General features: G+C 38.8%; 1 protein-coding gene across 1 annotated transcript in view; it reads right to left on the bottom strand.

Annotated features, from left to right (window-relative positions):
• The window catches only part of TTN (titin), a 281,643-nt gene that overhangs the window by 221,842 nt on the left and 32,635 nt on the right, over positions 1 to 27,166 (bottom strand). Inside the window, 21 exon segments of the mRNA XM_053597943.1 lie at positions 3,884 to 3,940; positions 6,639 to 6,748; positions 6,750 to 7,212; positions 7,889 to 8,263; positions 9,304 to 9,492; positions 14,355 to 14,480; positions 14,702 to 14,986; positions 16,488 to 16,719; positions 17,944 to 18,109; positions 18,199 to 18,340; positions 18,845 to 19,105; positions 19,550 to 19,810; positions 19,935 to 20,195; positions 20,288 to 20,551; positions 21,100 to 21,360; positions 23,245 to 23,505; positions 23,596 to 23,859; positions 23,980 to 24,252; positions 24,346 to 24,612; positions 25,042 to 25,323; positions 25,465 to 27,155. Of these exon segments, the coding sequence (XP_053453918.1) occupies positions 3,884 to 3,940; positions 6,639 to 6,748; positions 6,750 to 7,212; positions 7,889 to 8,263; positions 9,304 to 9,492; positions 14,355 to 14,480; positions 14,702 to 14,986; positions 16,488 to 16,719; positions 17,944 to 18,109; positions 18,199 to 18,340; positions 18,845 to 19,105; positions 19,550 to 19,810; positions 19,935 to 20,195; positions 20,288 to 20,551; positions 21,100 to 21,360; positions 23,245 to 23,505; positions 23,596 to 23,859; positions 23,980 to 24,252; positions 24,346 to 24,612; positions 25,042 to 25,323; positions 25,465 to 27,155 (6,491 nt within the window).

The following is a 27,166-nucleotide window of genomic DNA, read 5'->3' on the forward strand; positions in this document are numbered from 1 at the left end:
AATGGATAAACAGTACCCTTTGCTTGGTGCAGCTTTGGTTTTTCACTTACATGTCTCTCTTTCCCTTCATCCCAACACTGGGTAAGTTCAACCACAATAGGCTTCTTGACTTTTATGGCCCAAGAACGAGTACCCTGCATAAATCTGGGTAGTTTTTCTCTAGAAGGTGTGCAATGGACCTGTTTTTTCTGGTCTATCTGCTCAGTGGTCTCCAGGCTTTGAAAACATTCTCTTATATAATAATATTCTTTTACATTTGACTGGGGAGCAAAAGGACTAGCTGGATAATCATAGAAATGTGCCCTTATAGGTTCTCCCTGAATTGATACTTGTTGATCTTTGGAATGTGTTGCATAAATTTCACCAATATTTTCAAATAGACTATTTTCCCTATAAGTGACAGGTTCCACTGTTAGGTTTGAAAGACTCTGAACTGCTCCCAAACTGTTTTCAGCAATACATGTGTATTTTCCAGAATCTTGAGAATTAACATCATTAATGTATAATCTATGGTTATCATTAACGTCTTCAAACTGAAACTTCTGGTTCTGCTTTAAAAGCACTCCATTTTGAAACCATGTTATGACTGGCTGAGGCTCACCAGCTATTAAACATTCAAGAATTATAGAATCCCCTTCTCTACATCTGGCATGCTCTGGCATTTTTTGTAATATTTTGGGGGGCTCATTAGTAATATCAGACAGGAATACAAATTTGTGTCTTGGTGACTGAGTGGCTTGATCTCCAGGGATTGTGTCAGGTTCTAGATCCTCAGGTTGAAACATTTCTTTTGACTTTTTATCCTGCTCTGGGGTAGGCGTAGCTGTTGTTACCTGAATTTCTATAGGAAGAGAAAGGAATTCTGTGTTTGCAGAGGGAGGAACTGGAGGATGAGCTTTTAACATATGAAGATTTGTTTGGCCCTCTTGACTCAAAGATGGATGGGTGTCTTTTGCTCGATCAGACACCAATGCTGGCTGTTCCTCCTCATAAGTGTCATCATGGAACACTGGGACTCTATGTGTGCCCACATCATATTTTCGCTGGGCCTTCACCTTAAGTATACCTGTTGTTTTCACTGTTCCATATTGGTTAAAGAGCACACAGGTAATAGAACCTTCATTTTGAGAATTAACAGAAGAAAAAGTTAATGTTGAATAGTTTTCTGAAGTACGAGTGATAAAACCTTGATTACGTGGGATTGGTATGTCATTGTTATACCAAGTCACTATCGGTTGAGGATAACCTTGAAAATGACACACAAAATTACAACTGTCACCTTCATAAACTTCTTGAGACTGGACTTCTTGAATAAATAAAGGTGGGCAACGTTGTGGACGTTTTGGGGAAGAATTTCCCCCAAATCTCATGTTTTCTCCCTTCTGCTCAGTTTTGTACTCATCGACTTCTGTAGAAGCAGGGTGTTGTAATTCTCTCAAATCATCTTTTCTTATTCTTTCACTAGCTATTTCTTCATTTTCTTCAATATTTATAAGTGAACCAAAAGATTCATTGCCATATGGTGTAATAGCCTGAACTACCTTTTCAGGAGTCTCATCCACTTCCTGGTACTGATATACATCAGTGATGGATGTAGATGATTCTCTGATTGCAGTATTGCTCACCACGTCTTCAACCTGTCCTCTGGCTTGGCTATTTTCATTTACTGGAGTCCCCCCATATAAATGGTCTCTTGGTAGATTTTGTTTTGGAAATGCCTCTTGGCTCATTCTTATCTCAGTTTGGAGAATCTCTTCGCCAACAATGGTTTGAAAGCTTGTGGGAAGCTCTCCAGATTCTCTATGTTGGTCCATGTGAATGGGAAGTGCACATGGATTTTGGATGATGCCCTTAGTTGAATTATCTACCTCATCTCTATTTTCAGCTAAATCAGACATAGACCTGATTTTCATTTCCTCTCCAGAGAACAGAATATCTTTATTACTAGCTTCACTTATCAAAGTTCTTGAGCTTATTTCAGATGACATATCTAAAAGTGATAATTTCTTTTTCTCCATTAATATTTTTCTAGCTTCCCTTAAACGTTGCAATTTCATTTTAGTCTCTTCATCCAGAAAACTTTCACCTACATTGAGCCATCCTCTTATGTCAGATTTACTTTCTAAATCTTTTTCATCATACACAAAATCTGTTTTCTTACCAGGACTTGTTGTCTTAAAGTGTATAGTTCGCATCATTCTCTTTTGTTCCACATCTTGTTTTTTGTTAAAGGGAGAGCCAGTAAACCTCAGATCAACCTTCATCCTACCTTCTCCCCTTTCAACTAAAGCTTCTATGTTTTCATGGGTCTGTTCTGCCCTTTTTAGAAATTCTACATATTTCTCATCTTGCCCTTTTTGGATAACAAGCAATGATGCTGTTGATTCAGCAGATCCTTCACTATTAGTCGCTAATAATCTATAGCTTCCGGAATCTCTGTTATGGACCCTTTTAATCTCTAAGGTGGAGGAATGATGATGTAGATTACTCTCAGTTTTTATAACCCAACGAGGACCTGTAGGGATAGGTCTATTGTTATGAAACCAAGTCATTTCTGGAGTTGGGCAGGCAATTAATCTACACACAAAAACAACAGGTTCGCCCTCTACAACATATCTAAACATAAGTTTTTTGGTAAAAGAAGGCTTGAAATATTCAGGCCAGGAGCTTGTAGATGATATTCTACTTGCATATCTTTTGGCAGCCATGGAGCTGTGATCTATTCCTTCGGAATCTGAAAAGGCATCACGTGTTTCCCCTTCTGAATGTTCAGATTCCCCCTCGGAGAATAATTCTGGAAAAAAAAATAGATTATAAAGCATTTTACTATTTTCCACAGCATTTGAAAAATTGAAAAAAATGAAATTGCAAAATAGGAAATGAAATAAAGTGCATGCTACAGATTCTCACAAATCTGTAAAAATATTCACTCACCATATTTGTTCGAATAAACGCAACACCATGCTCTGTTTAAAAGATTCTGACACGAAAATCGTTCGTTGTCTGGTCTTTTCTTCAAACTGTTGAAATTTCTTCTTGAACAAGCAAAAATGCATTTCAAAATAACATGTTCCTGTGCATATTTGTTTTTGAAAGTGGGAAAACTTTGCTCTTTTGATGGCTAAGAGGAAAATCTTACCTGACTTGCAGAGAGTGGAATAAACGCCCTTTCTGATCCTTTTGATTGTAGAGTAAATTATTATATTTTTGCAAATTAGCTAGTTAAAGAGTATGTACAAGAAACTATAACCATAAATAATTAGCTAAAATAAAATGAGAAGGCGTTTATTCGAACTAATACAGCCATTAGGTCACAATGTTATGCAAAGAAAAGCAGGCAGTAAGGATCACATAAGGCAGCTATCTGCAAGCCAGTGTAAGAGACACATCAATGTTAAAATGATATATGTGCATGAAGTGTAAACCAGAATGGGAATGTAACATTTTCACACATCCTAAATAAAGGAGCAATTCAATCATAATTCATTCATGACATTGCATTCTGACAATGACAACTAAGTTATTGTCTATTGTTCAATCTAATTCATTGTGATTTTGAAAACAAACTTCTACTTCATGAATTCATGCATTAAGATGACAATTTTTCATAATACACACTTTCAAAAATGACTACAAACAAAGTGGAATGTGGCTGATAAATGTGAAATACAGATTTGAAATTACTAAACAACAATTACTGTGAAACCCATATAACCACCAACATACTAAACCGGGCATGCGACATAGTAATATATACTCTAAGAGATATATTTTCATACCTATGTCATTTTTCTCAATAATGCTAAGAGAAAGAAGGCAACTTAAGGATTCTATTAATCCTTCAGAATTTTTTACTTAACTCTCACATCCATCATAACAATACCTTTCATTTCCATCTCAATCTGTTCTTCAATCCTCTCATGCAAAATTGATTCAGGGGCTAAAATGGGAAAACACATAAAGAGATTTTAGTGAATAATTGCATATACGTTCTGCATCAATTTCCGATTGATATGATTACAATCTCCCCTTATTATAGTAAATAATTATGTATAATCAAAATTACATTCCCCAAATTTGCCACAAAGTCCATGCCAAGCAAATCAATGTACATGACAATGTTGACAGAAAGATTTAAAACATTTTTATTTTAGGTTCTCTATGAAATATTTACTTTTAGTTCCATAATTCCCCATGCCTTTACATGCATTCAGAGAAGTAATTGACAAACTAAAGGAATATTCTTTTTTTTTTAATGTCCTCTTGACCAAACAACCACTAAGAGATGAAATCACATCTAGAAAGAGCATGCGTTTTCAATGTTGTCCTTTAGTGGACGGCTAGTCTCAGTTTTTCCTGCAGAATTAAGCATTTTGCCTAATAAACACTCCTTTGGTTTGAACCACCTTTCCAATTTTAAACTATACAAAGTCCAATCACTTATTAAGGAGCAAAACAAAGTATTCTCAACTCAAAACTACTTTTATTACATAAGGAACAGACACAGATGTTGGACACAATCGTTTCTGGGGCAGCTTCCTGGGAAAGGCGGGTACCCTTGTATCACTCTCATTCTTCCGTATGTGTGGCATCCTGTGCGGAGATGTGACTCCCTTGTTCCCAGTTCCTTATGGTCTTTGGTGTGAAGTTAATGAGAAACTGGATGTTTTCTTTGATGATTCTCTTTTCACTTCTCGCGTTGCTTTAATTTTTGACTCTGAGTGTTTTAATACTTTTAGTGTCTGAACCAAGAGTAATTTTTGTAACTGCTCTGGTTTGCGATTCTTTTGCTAGGTAAGAATAAAGTTAGGAAAAGGCATAAATTAGCTGTGAATAGATCATATGCTGAATGTAGAGAAGATGGAATGTCATTAGGATGAGAAGGAAAAGCAGCATGTTAGCTTCAAAACTAATATGCGATACATCTACGTTTATTACGCTCAGAAGAATACAATTCGAACAGACTTCTGGGGGGCTGACATTGCTACTTAATCTTGAAGGATAACCTGGATATGAACTTATTGGGCCAAAATAAGAAAGGAACATATAAAGCATGGCCTTATGTCAAACAATTAGACAACTGTGCCTGATCCTTCACTTTTGAAACACCTAAAATTGTTTTATCTTTTAACTTTTTTAAGTACAAATAAGGTTGGACTTTCAAAAAAAAACTCTTGCTTTAAGAACACTTTCATAACATAATCAATTCACACTGAGGGAACTGGAAATCCTGGGGCAAAAATGTTCAGCTCAAATCCACTCTGGGAATATGACATTCAAACACTGTATTATGGCAGTAGGTTCTTAGGAAGTGAGTGGAGAGATCTATATTTATCTCACTTCCATGACACAGCTGACTCCCAATTACACTGCTGCAGAAACTGCCACTGCTGTCACCTATATGACTTGTAGCCAACACCTCCAGATAAATAGTCACTCTGTGTAATTACTGTGCTAGCCCGTGGCTGTGGTAAAACTGAGGGTCAATTCTCTACATGGTGAAATTTTACATCTAATTGACGTAATTAGACCTTGATAATTGAGATATTCCCTTTGTAGGCTATGGTAATAAAATTAAAAATAGCTACAGAGCAAGATCTCAGATTAAGAAAGAAAAAGGCCTCCTTTTGATGAGTGGGTATTTCATACATAGTACATGAATTAATGAGCCAGATTCCTTCTACTGGCTAGGAAGAAAGACCATTGTTTCAGCATTCAGTGCAGAGATGGCCGTGCACATATGTAGAATTATGCCCTTATCATCTCTCACATCTCGATAGTAACATGGCCAGGATGGGGAGGAACTTGAGGCTACAGCTATCACCAGATGCTTGGAAATGCCTAAATTTCTTCCAATAAATTCATGTTGCTTAGTGGTGCTTCTTTGCCTATAGACACGACACAGGCTTGTAGCACCTGAAAGGTATTCTTTTAATATCTAAGAGGAAAGTTCATGGGTAAGAGGAAAAAACTACCACTACCCAAGACAAGTTTATCTGTGCTCTCCCACACACAGTGGAGAATCAAACCTGATGGTGACAAACATAATGATCTTGCCATGTGAAAATGCTACAATTTCAGGCTGAAAGAGCCATATCATTCATTGAAAAATCTTTAGAGACTACTAATTTTGGTCCAGACAGAGCCTTCCTATTTCCAGTGTCCAATTTTCCATGTTCATGGCCTCTTTATATACAACTAGAACCTTTAGATATGAAAATAAAGGGGATATAATAATTGTTGAGTCTCTTAGTATTAAAACAATTACACTTCAGTTTAGCACAGTGTCAGGCACAATAAGAAATGCCAACAAGTACTACAACATTTGCACTTTCTTTGGTACTTCCTTGCTGGTGCTTTGGTAGATATTGGAAAGAGTGGCACCTACATGATAGACCTTAACTTCCTGAACCTGCACTTGAAAGTTAAACTTTCTGAATTTAGACTGGAAAGTTAATACTCAGGACCAGCTTGGCCAAGTTGACTGACTTGGCTGACTTTCAGAAGTCATTGTGGAATAGAGTGCTAATTTAGAGATAGTCTAATTAATATGTTCGCAGATTCAATTTGCATGGCAGAAAAGCTGCATAAAGTGATGAGGATGAAATGAAGCAAGTCGAAGCTAAAAATCAAATAACCACCTTCTACACTTAGTACTGCTGATGTGGTCTTCTCTCCAAAGTCATTGTGTGCAATGCAGCTGTAAAGTCCTTGGTCTACCAGTTGAACATTACAAATGGTAAGAAACTATATTTCTGTCCTGTGATTGCTTCACTCTCTCAGATTCCTCTATCTTTACACCTTCGTGAGTCCAGGTTACAGCAATGAAAGCTTCATCTTCTAAAACACAGAGGAATTGAGCAGTGTCGCCACACTTTACAGTGAGGTCCTGAAGATGCAGGAGAATCTGTGGCTCCTCACTCATTGACTCTTCAGCGCATTTCTCAAAGAACTCAGTGCTTTCTGCAATTTGTGAAAGGGATGTGGTGTGGTGCAACTCTACACTTTGAAGGGATGCAGCTGTGTGGGTGGAACTTTGAGATACACTTTCAGAAACCTGCACTTCACATTCATGTGATGATTCTTGAAATGACTTAATTTCCTTTTGGGATATTTTGATCTCCTGTTTTGTGAAAGAGGAATCTGCCACTCTCTGGGACTTGGTGGACTCTCTTACATCTTTCCCAGAACTCTGCCTAGCTAGGGCTTGCACTGTATAATCAAGTGACAAGAAAAAGAAGAGAATATTAAGATCTAAGCTTTGTCACTTGCCCAGGTTAGTGACATAAAATGGTATGGAAGATGAAGATGAAAGACGTCATTGTCATTTAAGCAGCATGCCAGATGCAGTGTGCTCTAGGATGTCAGGATCGTACAAAAGAGAATTCACTCCCAGTGGTTCAGGGATGAGTGGCTGATGAAGGCTCATGCAGGTGCCGTATGGTATCAGGTTCCTTCTTCTGTTGTAATCACAGCCATCCAAGGTGACATAGTCTCTCTCTCTCTCCTCCTCTACCCCTCCCCCAAGCTGACTCTGTTTGGGATGCCATTTGCCTTCCTTCCAACGTATACTTTATAAACAGTAAATAAGTCATTTAATGATGCAGTGATGCAATGTTGTTTAGAAAAGTAAAAAGCCAAGCAAACTTGGTGCCTAATAAAATAATTACTGGTGCTCTAATGCAAGGAACACATACATTGGTGAGTTTAAAGTATATAGGTTAAACCATAATAGGGGTCTTGGGGGAAGTTATTGGGGTAACTTTATTAGTAGTAAATTATGGACTGACAACAGTATGCAATGACACAAACAGCAGAGAGTCGTTAGTAGCAGTGGGACTGAGAAGTGTGCAGCAAAGCAAAGTTTTGGAAGCAAGATGGCCTTTACCTTTTGGAGTTACTGTGAGTGTAGCTGCACAAGTGGCTTCCCCAGCACTATTGGCTGCTTTGCAAGAGTATTGCCCAGCATGCTCTGAGTAAGCGTCAACTATAAGCATTAAAGCCATGCCTGTGGACTCCTCAAAATGGAAAACTACATCTTTTGTTGGTAGAATTAGCTGCTGGTTATGAAACCACTGGACTTCTGGCTTGGGAATGCCAGAAACCCTTGCATGAAATCTGACTGTTTCCCCGCTGAGCACCCTGAGGCTTGATACAGGCTGGATGAAGATGGGCTTTTGGCCAAGGGACTCCTTCTTAAATGAAACTGATGAAGAGATATGCCATTGAGAGTTTGATGTAACTTCTTCAAATTTGCTAAATCCTGAAAAGAAGCATGCCAGTTTTTAATGTCTTACCTTGCACTGAAACCAGAATTCATTTGGAATTGTCTACAAATCTGTCATGTATTTCAATGATGAACTAGAACTCAGTTTAATCCTAATGCCTTGTCATTATCACTATTAATTCAAAGCTATACAAGTTAATTTCCATTTCTCAGATACAAAAGGGCTAAGGAACTTCACTATATTGTTCATGAAGGCAATAGTGGAGTTTAAGTATTCTTTCTTTTCTTCCTCTGGTTGTACAATCAGCTTTTCTACTTTGTAAACCACTTAAAACTCATTATTATGAAAATATCCAGTTATAGTTCGTCTGTAAAGAATTAAGAAATCCCCCAGGAGTTTTGCTAAGCCCCATGTATTTATGTACATTTAAGACTACATAGACTATCTTTGCTCCTGAAAAAATAGTCTGACTACATAATAATATTGTCATCCTTGTTTTGAATTAAAATTCCCCTGCTACTGAGGAAATGTTTCTGATGACAATTTAAGATCCTTGGTGATAAGAAATGTTAAATCACCTTAGGACCAGACCCCTCAACCTTAGGCAATAATGGTGAACATACACGTAGCTAGTTGGTGTAGAGGCCTGACTTGCAGCTTCTGTGAAATCATATTTGTGCCAATACAGTGGGAGGAAGATAACACACTTAGATTTTTTTAAAAGTCTGATTTCCCTCCCAGCCAATGAGAAAACAAATCTACCTTTCCCTACTTCAGCACTTCCCCCCCATTCTGATTCATGCTGATCGGGAAGCATGAAAGCTGGTGGTGGTGGTGGTGACACAACACAGAAGGTTATGGAGAAAGAGCAGGGCCAAATAAAAAATGACAGTCTGTGGGTCATCACGAAAGGGGTAAATAGAAGGAAGAGCATTGCATGTAACATGGAAATAATTAGTTGAATTAGACGAGAATGGTAGGAATGATGGTTTACGTGAAGTTTTTAGTAATCGTTACTGACACTGTGAGATTAGATCTGTATTTAGAGGTAGTTCTTAAATTTGTTTTACTCTACCTTCTAGTTGCAAGTTGGCTGTACTCGACACTTGGCCTACTGCATTACTAGCAACAAAAGTATAGGTTCCTTCATCTTCTGGATAAGCTTCAGCAATTTCCAGTTGGTAAGTGTCTTCAAATTGAGTCATTCTAAAGAACCGAGATGGCTTGATTTTCTTGTCCTTGCTGTACCAAGACACTTTCAGATCTGTACCACAAAAGAAAAGAAAAAAGACACTTGAATCTTAAAAAATTTACCTGTAAGCACAACGTTAATTATACTCGTGACTTCATTTCCCATTTGTCTTAATAACGTCCTTTTATTTAGAGAATGCCACATCTGCTGTTGTATGATCTTTCATCTTCATGAAGGAAATGTGATCACAGGAGAATATAGCTTATTCTATTGCTGAATTGGTTATAATGTTTGAAATTGGAAGAATTTTAGTTATATACTTTTTAGGCATTTGCATGTCATGTGGTGGAAGCAGGAACAAGATTTTGACATATTCTGTGACTTTGAGAAAAAGATAGTCCTGAGAAATAGTCATAAAGGATTTGAACTGAGATTGCAGTTGCCTTCCAGATAGGAGGTAAGGAAAATCTCCACTCTTGGATTGTAGAAAGATTGCTCAAAAAGAGAAATGAGAAGATCAACATTTTACAAAGTCTAAAATAGACACTCTTAAAGGATTAAGGAAAAAAAAATCTGTTTTTTTTGTTACCAATGAACAAAAGTTTTCAGCAGTATATATGGCCTAAGTAATTGTACAGAAAAACAATCTTTTAAATTGAGAGAGAGTTTCTTAGTATGTGTATTTGGGCATCTTAGATATATTTGGTTTTTTTCAGAGTAGCACTTATAACAAGTTATAATATCATTAACTATTTCCTTACAAAGATTTGAACAATCTTAACAGAATATAGAAAACCAACATCGAGGATAGAATAACATGTCATTGTGTTGTCATAGTTCTGGGTAATGTGCACTTGAAATTTAGATAATTGTTTGAATAGCTAAAATCAAAGCCGTCTTGAATTTGGGGCACAGTCACTATACCACTTCCTATCTCAATACCGTCCACGAGGATCTTCTAATGTCCAATAACCTAGCATTTTAATGCCAATATTGACCAATGAAGGTCCTTCATTCCCATGATGGTAGTTTATAAAGTACATGTTGTCCTTTTAAAGCAACAAATTGCTTCAATTCCTTGGGTAGCCAGGTGAGATAGAAAATAAAATCCCGACACAATAGTTTGTCAGCTGTGTGACCTTGGACGTGTCATTTAAATTCTCTGGATCAGTCTTTTCTTTGTAAAACAGGATGCATGCTAATTTATGGCCCATTCACTGCATAAAATTTCTGTAAGAATTAAATGACATAACACACAAAAAAGGGCTTTATAAGCCCCTGGCACATGTCAGTCATTAAACCAAGATTGTCTAACATCACAAAAGGGACGAACAGTGTCTCCAACGACATGGCAAAGGACAGGGGCCACGTGGTGTCCAAGGCAACACCATCTCATGGACTTTAACAGTCATCCTACAATGATTAAGCTGTGTATGTCTATGTGTGTCTGGTCATCAGTGCAAATGGAAGGATGACAGAATGACAGGTTTGGTGTGTCTCCTTACAGGATCTCTGCTGATTCTTACTGAGAATGTCCTCCTCTGGTGAATTGAATGAGGCACTGGGACACACACAAACCACCACTGGACATGAACTGCCACCACTAAATGAGCTAAAAGCCAAACCCTCTGTAGGTAATGCACTTAGTGCTTCTGGTTAGTCTGCAATTATCTACGCTGGTCACTGGCATCTCATGGCTTCTATGAGGCCCCCCAACTCCTCTGCCCCACATCTCTACCTCTCCATTGCATTTGGCCCCCAAATCCTTTTTACCTTGCCTCCTGACTTCTCCAATCCACCCTCTTCTTCTCTCCTGGCTCCCCTGGGTGGGGGCCTCATCAACACTCTCCCAGCCTAACACGACAGCTCCTCCTCTAGCTCCTTCCTGCAGTCTCACCTCCCACATCTATTCTTTCCTCCTTTCTCTATCACTGTACTGTTTCTACAAAGCAAACCTGATCATGTTACCCCAGGGCTTAACAATCCTTCAGTGGCTCCTCAACAGAAACAAGATAAACTCCAAAATCTTCAGCATAGACTACCAGCCAGTTTAACACCTGCTGTGTTTTCAGCTTTCTCACCCAATTGTGGTGACATCACTTTACAACCATACTTACACAACTTGTCATTTCCAGCATATGAAGTATTCCTACAAGTTTCTTTGCCATTGTCAATGTTGTTCTCTCTGCCTAGAATGCCATTGTGTTTGATGATCCTACTTACTCTTTGATGCTTGGTTCATACACCTTTCTCCAACTATCTCCCAGTTAGAGAACAATGAGTTTGGGGTCTTGTCATGGCACTTACAACCTTGGGATCTAGTTTTGTACATACATCTCCTCACCTACACATTTAGCTCCTCGAAGGCAGGAGCAAGGTGTGTGCAACTCCTTCACCTAATGTAACATGTCAATAGTACACAACAAATGTTGGTGGAATAAAAATGGAAAAGATGCTTAAATGAATAATGGATATCATCACTAGACTAATTATTCATCATTTTGTTTAGCTAGCTGTCACTCTGGAACCCTCCAAATGATACTGACTTATCTATAGAATAAACACTGGCTAAAAGAAGCTAGGTTTATTACAAGTTTTAAAATTCAACTTTTCCATATTGCTCTTCTACCGGTAGGTGGCACTGGAGACCTTCAATGGCTAACATTTTCCACTGTTAGAAAAGCACCACCTGATTGCTCAGCCCCATGTTTCTTGCTTCAGAAAAGTACTGAGTTCTCCAAAACATGGGAACAGGGCTTTTGAAGACATTTAATTTCTTTCCAGTTTGTGGAAGGCAGAGCTGTACTTAATAAAGTAAGGCAATTAATACCTGGTCACAGGAAGTTGGTAAATACTTTCAGTTGCAGGGGCATGAAATTACGTGATTTAGTAAGCTTTTGAAATGACATTTTATTTAATAAATTTAATTATTTTATATAGAGAACAAGTTTAAAAGAGAGTACTAAAACCTTTATATGTGCATAAATACTACCACACATAGGGAGTTGATGATCTTATGAATTTATAAAGCCCATTCAAACATTAAAGACATCAGTCATGCAGAAAAGATAATTTTTCTGCTTTTTTTTCTACTTCAATTGGAGTCCTGTAGAGCACTTTGAATGTATTTCTGCAACACCTTAAAGGCAATAATACAATGTCTTAGAGACTAAAAAGCACTATACAAATATAGTTAAGGCAACTATTACTACTTTGGATAAGGCATATATATGTATGTTTATATTAATAGGAAAAATTTCCTCTAAACATTCTATGAATGGATAAATTATATAGTGAAGCTTTGGTGGATTTTATTTTAAAATACATTTTTGATTATTGTGTTAGTAGAATATTATCAAATCAGTCCTCATTTATTCACATTTAGTATTTCTCAAACACAATGCTTCAAGTACATAAAATCTATATAGTATTTATCCATGTTGGTCATCCAATACTATATTTTTATGTTTATGTAATTCTTTTTTGTGGCTAGCATAAAATGAATATATTGAGCACCAGCCACTAGGCAGCTACTCCCACATGTGTTTTACATACGTTTTATCCTTTAGTTATGCTCATAAAATAAAAGATATTCATTTGATTTCTAGATCACCAACCCCATCCAAGAGGAGAAAGTTATGACTTAGGTCAGAAGACTAACTGAAATACTAACATGTTAAGAAAAATAGCTCTTAAAAAAAAAAAAGAAAGAAAAAAGCTCTTGGCAAAATAGAGATTGGATTTTAAACTAATGGGAGAAGCATAATATACAAAACAATAAAACTTATTCACAGTGCTGTAAGATGCCCAAGCTTTGAGAATTTCTCTTTGGTTGGTGGCATACAAAAGTCAAGAAAACAAATGATTTTTAGTTTGGATAAACGAATCATTTATTCCTTTGCTTTATCTTATTTCTATCTGAGGTCCATCTTCAATCATAATTGGCTTGAAATGGCTCTACATAGATTTTCTAATTCTACCAAGGACATATTCCAGGGATGAAGGGAAAAGCTGGTGGTATTTGGGAAGCATGCTCTAATTAAAATAGCAGCAGTTAACTCTGATTGAGTGACTATCATATGATGTACACTGTGCCATGTGCTGACTTGGGTTATCTAACTTAATCCTGACAATAATTTTAAGTGGTTGGTTTTAACCATTTGACAATCATTCATTCATCCAATCAACAATTACTTATTGAGCATCTACTATGTACTAGGTGCTATTCTAGGACAAGGCTCTACCCATGCCTTCATACAACCTACTTTCTAGAAGCTACTTTTTTAAGGCACAAGGGTACAGAATCTCTGGCCTCATAAAATGTATGTTCTGGGACTGAAATACAACTGCAATAGTATACTCACTATATTCATGAAAGAAAGAGAATCAGAGACAGCATACATATACCCAAGGTTATGCATTAGCCAAGATTGAAAACCAGGCTCTTTGATAATAAAGCCCCTACTTTTGTACACTACAGGATATTGCCTTCCAAAGAAAAATACCTTCCACACAAGCATTGCCAATAGACTAGATAATGCCTTACATATAAATGGACTCTTCCTTTGAAACACATGTAGATGCTATTTATAATCTAATAATAATTGTAGTTTTGTTATTGTATTTTATCCATCAATATATAAAAGTGCAGCTACAATTGTAAAAGAAACATGACCTTTTTTGAGATTAGTAGAAAATAACAATCTAATTTTTCACTGTGATAAAATTTATTACCCTAACCATTTGTATAAAAGAATAGTAGAAAATACTGATCTAATTCTTAATTAAATCATTCAAGTACATCTTCTGCTACAATCTCATTAAACTTCAAATTATGCTTGAGATATTTGTGATAGAGGAAAAGGTGAGAGAACTTTTCCCCCCTATCATGCTTTGTAAGTATTAGCAGTGATACCCTTTGCTCCTAAACCTACCTGTTCCAGAAACTCTGCATTGAAAACGGGCTGGCTGTCCTTCAGAAGTGACAGTGTCCTGAAGTGGGGTGATGATGGCAGGAGGATAAACTGGCATTTCCTGATCAGGAGACACAACTTCTGGAACTAAAGAAAGAGACCACAAGATTTGTCACGATTAAGTCACCATAGAGACCTCACAGAAGGGAGTATGTAGATTTATCTTAATTTATTTCACAGTGCAGTTCCTTTCCAGGTAACAAATCTACTTTTATGAACTCCAAATTATACTTATAAATGCATCAGGAGAGCACAAAAGCTGACTTCTTGGGTTTTATTTGAAGCTGGAGGTAACAAGGAGTTCCTACCTTCTACTGAAAGTGAAGCTGATGTTGTGGCAACCCCATAGTCATTCTTGGCTTGACAGGTGTAGACAGCCGCATCCTCTGGGAAGGCTTCAATTAGCAAAAGTGTGTACTCTTGCCCATCATGAAGAAATTTGCATTTGAAGCCAGTGGAAAGCAGCTGCTCTTCCTTGTACCAGGAAATTTTGGGCTGTGGTCTGCCAGATATCACAGCACAGAAGCGAGCAGGCTTGCCAGACTGCACAGTCACAGGCTGGAGCTCCTGCAGAACTTGGGGTGGTTCAGGAGCTAGCAGGAAATGACAACCCATGAAAAAGGGTAAAAACACAGGACAGCATTACTCTACATTAATTTGTTGCCAGGTGGGTATGTATAATACTCAACTTGCCCTCAGAATATTAAAACATTCTTTGTGCCATGAAAAAAGAAAACATTTGGATTTTGTTCTCAAGGGAATAGCTACAGAAAGATATTTTTGATAGTTTGAGGCATGCGAGGAGTGCAGGGTTCTTTAATGTAACATAGCACGTCCTGGTTGAGGTGGGGGCATAGAAAAGGATACCAAAAATAATTCTAGAATAACTTCCATGTGTTACCCATTTTTTAAAAGTCATTTGGGCAAATCACATGGTGAGGAGGCTTGTGCCATTCAGGTTTGTTTGTTTTGCAAGCATTTGAGCACATGTCATAGTCATTTTGTTATATGCCACTGAAATGCAATCAGTAACTACTGAATGAATGAATATTATTTCAGATCTAGTTAAATTCAATTAGGTATATTTAACAAAATTTAGCTTTTCTCTTATGCACTAAAGCATATTCTTAGTGTTGTGATGAATGAGAGCATGTGGGTAGTTTATGGAACCCAAAAATGGGGAGGAATTACTTCTTCGAGGCTGGATTCTGATGCTACCATGGAAAAGACTTACATCTATGTGCCTTTCTTTCTCCCCAACTAATACAGAGATGATAGTAACTGAATGCTATGACCATTTGGTTCTCTAGGGACCCAGGGAAGGTTGACAATATGGTTTCCCTTTGTGAATCTTAGACTATCCCTAGAGTTCCTGCATCTGCCTCAGAGGTATTTTGTTCATAGAGAGATGGCCTGAGATGAGGCTAGGGAAGGAAGCTCCATTTTTCTGTATGCATCTAGGTCAACCCATAGGCCAACTCCAATTCACCTTCAGGGCTTCAAATGAGGAAAGCAGAAGTTTAATGGCGCCTCTGAGGACTGTGACGAGGCTCCTCAGGAGTGCTTTGGTAGCATCGGGAGTTCCTCCTCCAAAGTAAGAGGACTCAGTCACAGAGCTTGGAGCAGAGAGGACCTAGTTCCACACTGCCTACAGCCCTTTAGATCCTTCAGGGTCTCAAAGAGGACCTGTGGGTTCTCCCAGGCACTCAATAGCAGAGGCTGGAAATACCCCTCTCACTTGGTAGTGCTACTAGTACTTAAGTTGGGACAGAGGGCAGAGAACTAAAAAGTTCAATGCTCATCTAGAAACTCATTTGGGGAATGTTGTAATTGACACACTGTGGATGTTTGGTAGTGTCGATCATCTAAATCAGGTTCTGGCCATTAGGTGCTTTCTGGAGATGACATCTCAGTTGTCTTTTTAGTAGCTGCCATCCCCTTTCCATAGATATATTGTGTAAATAAAAGTTGCTGCAACCATGTGAGTACCATAAGTTCTTTAGAAATTGCCTGGGAACTACCAGAGTTTGGTGTTAAATGGGAGGATTATTTCAGATGGATCTACAAAGTATGTAAAAATCTCTCCCTGCGTACCATTAACGTAGAGAGTCACAGAACTCCTGTTCCTTCCGGCCTTGAAGGTGTATTCGCCTGCATCACTATGTCTGGTCTCAGAGATAAACATCCGGTGGATTCTCCTCTCCACCACATATTTGTGTCTTTCTTGAACTTGGAAATTGATTTCAATGCCATCTTTATACCAGTGAGCATCAACATCGTCTTCATTGACCTCAAACTCAATGACAGCACGCTGTTTCTCAATGACCTATTGATGGAACAACATAAACAGAAATTCGAAGCCCTGGTTTCCTTTAGGTTAACCCACTTCTAAAACTGTTCATATGGAGCACACAAAACCTATATACATGTATTGTGATATAATACATCAGGTGACTATTTCACATTTGAAACCTTCCTGTCTAGTCTTGACAAATGGTACCCAAACCTCTTTCGTAAAGAATCATACTTACACCTGCATGTAGGACAGAGACTGCCCCCCAAAGACAATTGTTTCATCCTTAAGTGTTTGCTTCTTAATTAATAATTCATAATTTATGTTGGAAATAATGAGATTTTATGTCTGGGGCTTTTTATTACCTACAAAACTCTTTTAAGTTACTATTCAGTTTGATTTTTTTTTGGTCTCTCCCCACCCCCACCCCTCCCCCATTCAGTTTGATTTTATATGATAGGCACACTTTGTGAGCTAAGCAGGAATTATCATCTTCATCTTAAAAGTGAGAAAACTGGTTCAGAATTAGAACATACAGGAGAGAAGACATATCCAGGCTGTCTGTGCCCTCAGTGAAGGCTTTTTTACTATGGCCTGACCCAAGGCCTCAAAAGCTGGGATGAGCAATATGATGCTGAACTCCACTGGCACTTCTCTGAACAGGGTGTTCTCATGGTATCATTTGGGAAGACTGGCACCCAAGAGGAAAAGCCCTGGGTGTGACCGAAAACAAGGGTGTTTGCGCACATCTGTGTCAGGAATCCTGCGTTGCCCGGACTGCGCTTCCTCTTAGCCTCCGGGGGAAAGGGGTCCAGCCTCTTAAGTCCCTCCACACCTGATTCTCCACAGGTGGCAACCTTCTGAGAAAATGCCAACTTGCTCTGAATTTCCTTAGTTCTTAATGTGTGAACATCACAATTTACATTTTAATTCTTTTCTGCTTGGCCCTGCTTGGCAATTAGCCATGTATTAGACAGTGAATTTTCCACAGCTGCTTGACTAAAGTATTTAGACAGCTGCTAAGGACAGTAGGCTGAAAAGGATTTGCTCTCTACAATTTGGATTCAGTTGAGAGGCTGAACTCAGGATCCAGAAGGCTACATGTGGCCTCAGGCCACAGGTTCCCCACCCTTGGATGAGTTAATTTAATTTTTGAAAAGACTGTGGTTAGAATATTTCAAAGTGAAAAATTAAAATATAAAACTATAGATTTGGTACTATGAGTGAATTTTTAAACTATTGGTATATAGACAGCACCTGAACTTCTTTTTTAATACTGCGGATGCGGACATCTCTGCCCTCCACAAAGAGGTTAGCTTTCGACATGTTGCCACCCGCCACCACCGCATACTGCCCAGCATCGGACATCCGGCTGGATGGGATCAGAAGGCGGTGGACATATTTTTCCTTCTGAATCTTTATTCTGAGGATGAAGAAGAAATTAGAGTTTATTGTATGATGATTCAAAAGTAACTGGGAATTGCTGAAATGCAGTGAGACACAGCAGCGGACCTGTCTTCGATCTGCAGTTCTTGGCCATCTTTCATCCACTGTACAGTGATGTCAGGTTCAGAAACTTCACATTCAAACACGGCTCGCTTCTTCTCGAGAACTTTGATATCCTTAATGTGTTTTCTAAATTCTATATGGCGGGCTGGAAAATAGCATGTGAAAAATTAACACTTTAAATAGCTTTATGGAGGTATTATTCACATACTATGCAAATCATTTATTTAAAGGTATCTAATTCAATAGCTTTCAGTGTATTCAGAATTATGTAACCATCATCATATTTTTAGAACGTTCTTATTTTCTTGAAAAAAAACTATAAAACCTTTAGCCATCACCTCTTAGAGTTTTCTCATTGCTTTCCCTCTAGATATAGACCACCATTAATCTATGTCTCTATAGATATGTGATCTGGACCACTTAATATTAAGGAATCAAAGCATATAAGCATATGTGTTCTGTGTGGCTGGCTTCTTCCACTTAGCATAACATTTTTAAGGTTCATCCATGTGGTAACTGATATTAGTACCACCTTTTTATTGCTAAACAATATCAGCAATTTATTAATCCCTTCATCAGTTGATGCATTAACATTTTATATAGCATGTTTGACATTTTATCTGTGGGTATGATATTTATGAAGCCATACCTTCCACATAAAGGGTGGCTGTCGATGTAGCTTTCCCAGCAACAAACGTGTAGTCAGCAGCATCCCCAAAGTGAACATTCCTGATGTTCAGTGAGTGTGTGAGCTTTTTGGTTCTCATCTGGCACCTGTCAGTTGATTTGATTTCCACACCATTCTTCAACCATTTGTAAGAGATGCCTTCATAGTTCACTGTCACTTCAAAGGTAATGGTGTCTTTCTCTTCAGCATTGATGTCCTTCAACATGGATGTAATCATGATTGCTGCAAAAGAGAATAGGAAAAATACCCAGGGCGATGATGAAAATATGATGTGGTTCCTAACAGGTGCAGAATGCAAACTTGGATTTTTTTTAGTAGATTACAGATTAGAGATATAAGCTCTGATACTTTCCATGTACTTCTGGACATGACAGTGCCAAATGACAGAGAAATAGAAAGAACAAGTGACAGACACTGGAACATCTTTCCAGGCAGCCTTCAATGCTACTCTACTTGGGAAACTTTATCCAGCTGGAGATGCTAGTGCTTACTTAACTCAGAGTGAACACACAGTAGATGTTATAATCAAGGATTTTTGAGTAGAGGAAATGTTCAGGAAAGTGTAGGATATGGGAGACAATGAGTCTAAAGAATATTATTTCCTTCCTTCCTTCCTTCTCTCCCTCCCTCCCCCCTTTCCTTCCTTCCCTTTTTTCTTTTACTTACGGGTCACTGTCAGTGTGGCACTGACTTGGTCATTGCCGCAGACAAACGTGTATTCCGCTGAGTCCTCTGTGCTGGTGTTCATGATGATCAGCTGATGGAGTTTTCCTTGCACAACTATCTTGAATTTGTCACTCATCTCAATCTCCACTCCATTCTTTAGCCATGTGGAAGGGACATTGAAGTGGGACACCTCGCACTCAAAGGAGGCAGTTTTGGTCTCAGGGACCTCGATATTTTTCATGGTCTTTGTAATATGTAATGCTTGGGAAAATCAGAGAGTACTTTGGTTAAGAGGTTTACTTAAAAACCAGATGAAGCAACACAAACCAATGACTAGCTGGGGATCCCCTCCAGGTAAGTGTCAGAGAGGCTTCCCAATACTTACTTTCCACAAAGAGCTTTGCCTTGCATTCCAGCTGGCCCACCACTGCTGTATACTCCCCAGCATCTGAGGGGGCGATATTCTGCAGCATCAGCTTGTGGACCTTCCTTTCTGAGACCAGTCTGTGTTTCTCACTTGGCTTGATCTCCACATTCTTATGGAACCATTTAACAGGAACTGTGTCATGGGAAACACTAACTTCAAAAGCAACGGTGGCATTTTCCAAGGCAGTCACATCCTTTGGCTTTTTAATGATCTTGACAGCTAAGAAGAAAGTTGAAGCAATTCAATGAGATGATTAACTAAGATAGTAACCATGGGTTGGCTACTTGTGAACTGTTTCTAAATCAACTTACTCTCAACATGCAGTCTGGCACTGGCTCCTAGCTTTCCAAGTCTGAAGCCATAAACAGACTCATCGACGATGGCGCAGTTTTTAATTCTCAGAGAGTAAACCGTCCCTTTGACTGTGATATCATATTTGTCGTTGGATTGGAGCACAACCCCATTTTTAATCCACTGAACACCTTTGACATTCGGATGTGTGAGCTCGACAGTGAAAACAGCATCTTGCGTTTCTGTCACTGTGAGGTTTTTCAGAGTCTTCTTGATTTTGACAGCTGAAGACAGATTTATGATTTGTTTAGAAACTATTATGATGTCATCAAGGAAAAGAAGTCCTAAACAGGATCAGTTTTGCAAGTGCCCACCATTTTGCAAAAGATTGGTTAGTCAACATTTTGCATTTATTTAGTACCTCTAATTTAAAAAGACACCTGATATTATTTAGGGAAACTTGAGATCCAGTTGGATATGTGCATTCTACACTTGAATGTTTTTTTCTACATTCAAATGGGATAAAATTTGTATAGCCATATACTAGTAGTGTAATAGACTGGAGATGGGTAACAGACATGGAGAATCAGAATGTCTGATTTTGCTATTCACAGAGCTTTAACTTAGGAAATGGCTTTTTCATATAAATACATGTGATAAGCAATTTTGTACCTTATGTTATATGGCTCAGAAAAGAAAGTTTAGAGAATTTGTAATGATTTTATATAATGAAAACTTATAGTCTCCAAAACGGCCAGACCATATGATGTTCAAAATGATAATGGCCAAGAAAGTAATATGATTTAAAAAGAACAAATCTTATATCACTGACCTTCAACTTTGAGTTTGGCAGATGTTTTAGAGGTAGCCACTTTGTAGGTGTATTCTCCCATGTCATCTAATTTGGTGGCCGCAATGATAAGTCTCCTTTTGCGGCCATCAGATTCGCTTTTGATGATGTTACTAAGGGGCAGGTGTTTGCCGTCCCTCAGCCATTCGCCTTCTGAATCTGGGTTGGCAACTTCACATTCAAACACAGCTTCCTGGGATTCAGCTACAGTCTGATCTGTGAGTGGCTTGGAGATGGCCCCACCTTTGAAACAAGAGAAACACAGTGTGAGTCCTTAATTTACATGATAAAAAAAATCTTTACACCATTCAATATAAAATATCAAATTAAAAACATACATGACTTTAAACATCATGACATGTCTGATAAGATTATTATTACCCATATAGAGAAGATGCCACAAAAATCCCTTATTCTAGGCATGCATGACTGACAACCAGGGAAAATACAGGAATCAGGAAAGTTTTGCAGGAGAAAAGCAACTATTAATATGGAATTCTTTTTTTTTTTTTTTTTTTTTTAGAGACAGAGTCTCATTCTATCACCCTTGGTAGAGTGCCGTGGCATCACACAGCTCACAGCAACCTCCAACTCCTGGGCTTAGGCGATTCTCTTGCCTCAGCCTCCCGAGTAGCTGGGACTACAGGTGCCCGCCACAATGCCCAGCTATTTGTTTGTTGCAGTTTGGCCGGGGTCAGGTTTGAACCAGCTACCCTCGGTATATGGAGCCGGCGCCCTGCCCACTGGGCCATAGGTGCTGCCCTAATATGGAATTCTTACAACTAGAATGCACAGCATAGCACATGAGTAGCCTCTAACTCAACTTCTTCTTTGCAAAAGTGTTCTACTTGGTCTTTTAAGGATTGCTTCCTGGGAATATGTTTGACATTTGATTGGAAAAAATTTTGCTAAGCAGCACAATGTCCAAGTCACCAATGTTTCTATAAGATAGAGATAACTGTACAGTAAATATCAATGCTGACAATGTCATCTCTCTGGTGCCACTGCCCCCATTGTCTCTACTTCTGTCATCCTTGGTCAGAAATAACTGCCGCTTTACCAAGTCAGCTGCTTATGTATCTGTCCCTCTCTAAAGAATTCTTGTGAATTCCTCAAAAAAAATATCATGCCTTATTTATTTTTGTGTCTGGCCTCTGCTGGGTGAAATCACAGAAACTCATAGTTTATTCTTGCTTTCGCACATTTTTAAAACATGTAACTTATCTTGCATGTATCAAAGAATGTAAAATTTTGTTTTAGAAGTTTTTTCATGGTTAAATCTCTGAGGACATCTTTTAATGTAATAAAATATAAATCATGAAACTTTCACAGCAAGGAAGACACACTGTTATCACGCGACCTCCTTATATACCACGTAGCCTGGACAAAACAATTCAATCTGAATGTAGTATCTCAATTCCTCAATATTTCAATTGTAATGAACAAAAAAAAAAAAGTAATGATAACTTCTAGTTTTTTGTTGAAAGTTGGTTTACACTTTTGATTCTTCATTGTAAAGCTAAGAATTTCTGCCAAATGAAAATGGTCTTATTTCTACTTCATGTCATAAGAGGTACATGGCTACAGTGAGTTGCAGTTAAAACATATTCACTTGGTTTACATTACATAAAAAAGTATGTAAGAAATAAGAGAAACAAAGGTTAAAGAAATCACTGCTTAGAAAAAGAACTCACTCTTCAGAGGAGGAAAGTTTGAATAAAGTGAATTCAGCAAGTACTAATCTATCATGAGCAGTATATTGCAGTATATGAAGAAGAAAAGCAATTGCAGATTTGGGGAATCTATACTCTGGTGTGGAAGGAGGAAATGGGGGCTAGGACAAGGATAGAAGAGCAGTGAAAGAGGCACACATGAACTGACTATGGGGCTGAACAGATGAGGAGAGTCCGGGAAGGCTTCCTGGAGGAGGTGGCCATTGAGGTAGGCCTGGAAGAGCGTTTGTAATTTAGTCCGGTGGGGGCAGTGTTGAGGGCACTGTTGGCTCAGCGAACAGCTTAAGACAGAGGCATGGAAATGGAAAGCTGAAGGGAATTTGAGGAGAAATGGGCAATTATTTTTTAAATTAAAACAATCACCCCTGATAATTTACAAAATAAAGGCACCAACCTGCCACATTAAGTTTTCCGGATGTCATGTTTTCTCCAGCATAAAATGTGTATTTTCCTTCATCATCTTTCATCATATTTAGCACTGTCAGTTTGTATATTTTTCCATGAGATTCAATTTTATATTTAGAACTAGGTTTGATTTCCTTGTCCTTAAAATTCCACAGGACATCAATTCCTGAGTGGGACAGCTCAACCTCCAGGACCACATTTTGTGTTTCTGTACAGGTAAGGTCATGAAGACCTCTGATGATTTTAATTTCTGGGGGAAAAATAAAATAATCACTTGGTTAGTATTAAACCAGGAAAGTGCAATGCTTACAAATCATTAGGTAAATGGAATTGTTCTTACTTTCTACAGAGAGATTACAGCTGGTTTCCACTCTGCCAACCATGAGCTTGTAAGGCCCCTCGTCTGAGGCATGAGTCCGGTTTATCACTAGTCGCTGCTTTGTGCCTTTGACAATGGCCTGCACGCGATCATCAGGCTTGATCTGCTCATCATCTAAGTACCATTTAACGGAAGTCACATCTGGGACCGAGACCTTACATTCGAGCACAGCCTTGGTACCCTCAAGCACGTTGACATCTTTTAGAGGTGTTACCACGTCAACACCTGCAAGAACACACACAAATAAAAGGATTATAAACATGGATTTTGTTTCAAATGTCTGCTCATTAAAGTGCTTTACCTCACTTGACGATGTGAATGTAAATCTATCTAAATAACACTCACTGTAGACGGAGACGCGCCCGCTGGTGGAGAGCCCAAGGGCTGGAATGGTGAAGGAGTAGTTTCCAGCATCTTCCTTTGTCATGTCTTCAATGAGCAGCATGTGAGACTGTTTGTCTATCACAACGTGAACCCTGTCGCTGGGCTGCACCTCCTGTCCATCCTTCATCCAGACGCCTTCCACATTTTCTAAGGAGACTTTAACTTCAAGCTGAACAATGTCACCCTCGCAGACTTTCTGATCATTAAGTCCTTGTAGGATGGCAATGGGGCGGGCTGTGAAATATGGGACAAGAGGAATGTTATGGTCATATTTATCGCTAAGTCATAACGATGCTCCCCACTGGCTGACAGGAGCCGGATACTCACGCTTCATCTTTAGTTTACAGGCTGTCTTTTTCCCATCAATGACAAAGCTGTATTCTCCCTGGTCCTCTTTGGTTACATCCTTGACCGTGAGGTTCTGGCGTCCACGGCGAGATGTAATTGTGTATTTCCCATTGGATTTAAGCTCCACACCGTTATGATACCATTTGCCTTCTATGTTTTCTGGGGTTACGATACACTCTAACTCTCCTGAGAATGATTCTGGAACTTCTATGTCCTGAAGTTCTTTCACAAACTCAACAACTGCACCTGAAGTATAAGATAAAGAGAAATCAGTCCCCCTGGAGAGTTATGCATCTAGACTTAGGATAGCGACACTGCCTTCTGTATCTCTTTTCTCTGCCATACTATCAGGAATATTTTCAGTGTCTACCTGCTGATGGGCTCAGAAATAAATTTTCAATAAAAATGAGTTATTTTAATTTTTAAATTGTTTTCGAATGCTGAGAATTATATTTTGATAAAAACATTTTAAAATGGAGACATCAAAATAATATTACCTAAAAAATTCAAATCATCAAATTGTCAATATTCTTAATGAGGAACATAAATTCATGATGACTTATATCCAATTCCCAAATAATTGTTTTTATGATGGAAAAATTGTATAGATAATTTTATCACATACTAAGGTTGAATTTAAACCTTAAGGAAACCTTGAAATCATCATTTTACTACCTTCGACAGTAAGTTTCGCTGTTGTTTTGACGTTTTCATCTTCCACAAGCACACAGCTGTAGTCTTCAGCATCAGATGCGTCAATGGTCAGTATGGAGAGGAAGTGGACCTTCCTGTCAGAGTGCATCCTGTATTTATCGCCTGCATGAATTTCCATACCGTCTTTATACCATTTCACTTTGACAAATGGCTCTGAAGTTTCGCATTCAAAGGTTGCCATGGTGTCTTTTTCCTTAGCAACAACATCTTGTAAGTCCTGTGTGAAAGTGATCAATTGCTTGGCTACAAGAAAAGTTGGGGGGAGAAAAGAACATTATATTAAATTAAATTTACAATTTGAGCAATGGAAAAAAAAAAGAAATACACTCATGTATATTCATGGATGCAGAGACAGGTCCATCAAATGAAAAACATTCAAATTACCTTGGACAAGTAAGAATGCATGACTGGAGGTTTCCCCAGCTATGTTGATGGCTTTGACCATAATGCTGGCAGAGTCCTCGGTAGTGACATCTCTTATGACCAGTTCACAAACATTGTCCTCAGGCCAGTACCAGTAGATGCGGTCGGATCTTTCAATTTTGACCCCATTTTTGTACCATTCACACTCAGGGTCTGGCTTCCCCACAACTCTGACCCGGAAGTGTGCATCCGATCCTTGACCCACTGTTTGGCTTTGGATTTTTTCAAAGATTTTGGGGGCCTCCATACTAGGACTTAGTTCAATTCTATCAGGTTTAAAAGTTGGAATAGTGATTTTGCCTTCTTCCATAAGGGCTTTCTTCTCCTCTTCCGTTAACTCCTTGGTCCAGTGGAGAAGTTCATCTTTTGTCTTCTTTAGGAGCTCCTCATAGGAGTCATCCTTCTTACGAGATTTGAGCTCCACGGCAGTGATGGCTTCATAATATCCCTCCTCTGTTCTGCGCTTGAACTTACTACGCAGCTCTTCTGACTCTTCAGACACTTTTTCATGGGTAATTCTTTCAGCCCTTTTCAACTTCACAACTTCTTTTTCTGTGGTATCAACAGGCCTATCCACTTTCTGCACTTCAAATTGAAGTTTTCCTGGTTCGTGTACATGAAATTCGGGCTTTGGTTCAGGAGCTCGCCTAAGGACAGACCTAAAATCTTCCCTCTGCTGGATCTCGAGTTTCACTTTATGTTCTATCACACCTTCAGGGTTTTCTGCAGTGACCTTCACTTCACCTGTGTCGTAGGATTTGCAGTCCACAATGTCCAGGTAATGAATGCCATCGTAGCGAACTCTGAACCTTTTGCTTTTACGGATGAGCTGTCCATTGAGGTACCAGTTGACTTTGGGCTGAGGGTAGCCTGTGACTCGGCAGCGGAACCTAGCGGTCTCCCCTTCAAGGACTCTTACTGGCTCCGGGAATAAGACGATGTCTGGCTTCTGCTTTTCTTTCTGATCCATGGTTACACCAGTAAGTGCACCTTCGTGAGCCATTCTCTCTAACTCTTCAATTCTCTGTAAGCCTTTTCTCCCCTCAGGCAACTGCGATTCTTCCACAAGGCTTTTCTCATCTTTCACAATAAGGGTAGCAGAAGTGTGATCTGTTCCATATTTGTTCGTGGCTCTGCAGGTAATGATACCACTGTCTCTAGAATAGGCCACTGCATAGTCAAGGCTGCAGTACCCAAACTCATTGATCATGCGGAGCCTGTTGGCTGCTTCGAGTGGCTTCCCATCGTGGAGCCATTCCACCACCATCGTTGGGTCACCAATTGGCGTAAGCCTGCATTCAAAGTGGGCAGGTCCAAAGCGTTTGAGTCTTAAGGAAGTGAGTTTTTTCTTGAAAAATGGTTTCTGTTGTTTCTCTTTGTCATAGAGGTCACCCTCTTCCCATTGTTCTTGACCATACCGCAAGTGGAGGGGTTCCAGTTCTGGGGCTGCGATCTCCTTTGCTCTATATGTTCCTCGGGGGATGATTAATCTTCTCTCTGGTTCAGGCTCTGCAAACTCAACTTCAACATTGACTTTGCACCTTGTGGTGTCTCGGCCAGCCTTGTTGATAGCAGTTGCAGTATACCAGGCAGAATCTTGGCTGACAGTGGATTCGATTTTAAGGGCAGCTTCTCCCTTGGTTCCTTCAATTCTACAAAAAAG

The sequence above is a fragment of the Nycticebus coucang genome, chromosome 7 (assembly GCF_027406575.1).
Source record: "Nycticebus coucang isolate mNycCou1 chromosome 7, mNycCou1.pri, whole genome shotgun sequence".
NCBI lineage: Eukaryota > Metazoa > Chordata > Mammalia > Primates > Lorisidae > Nycticebus > Nycticebus coucang.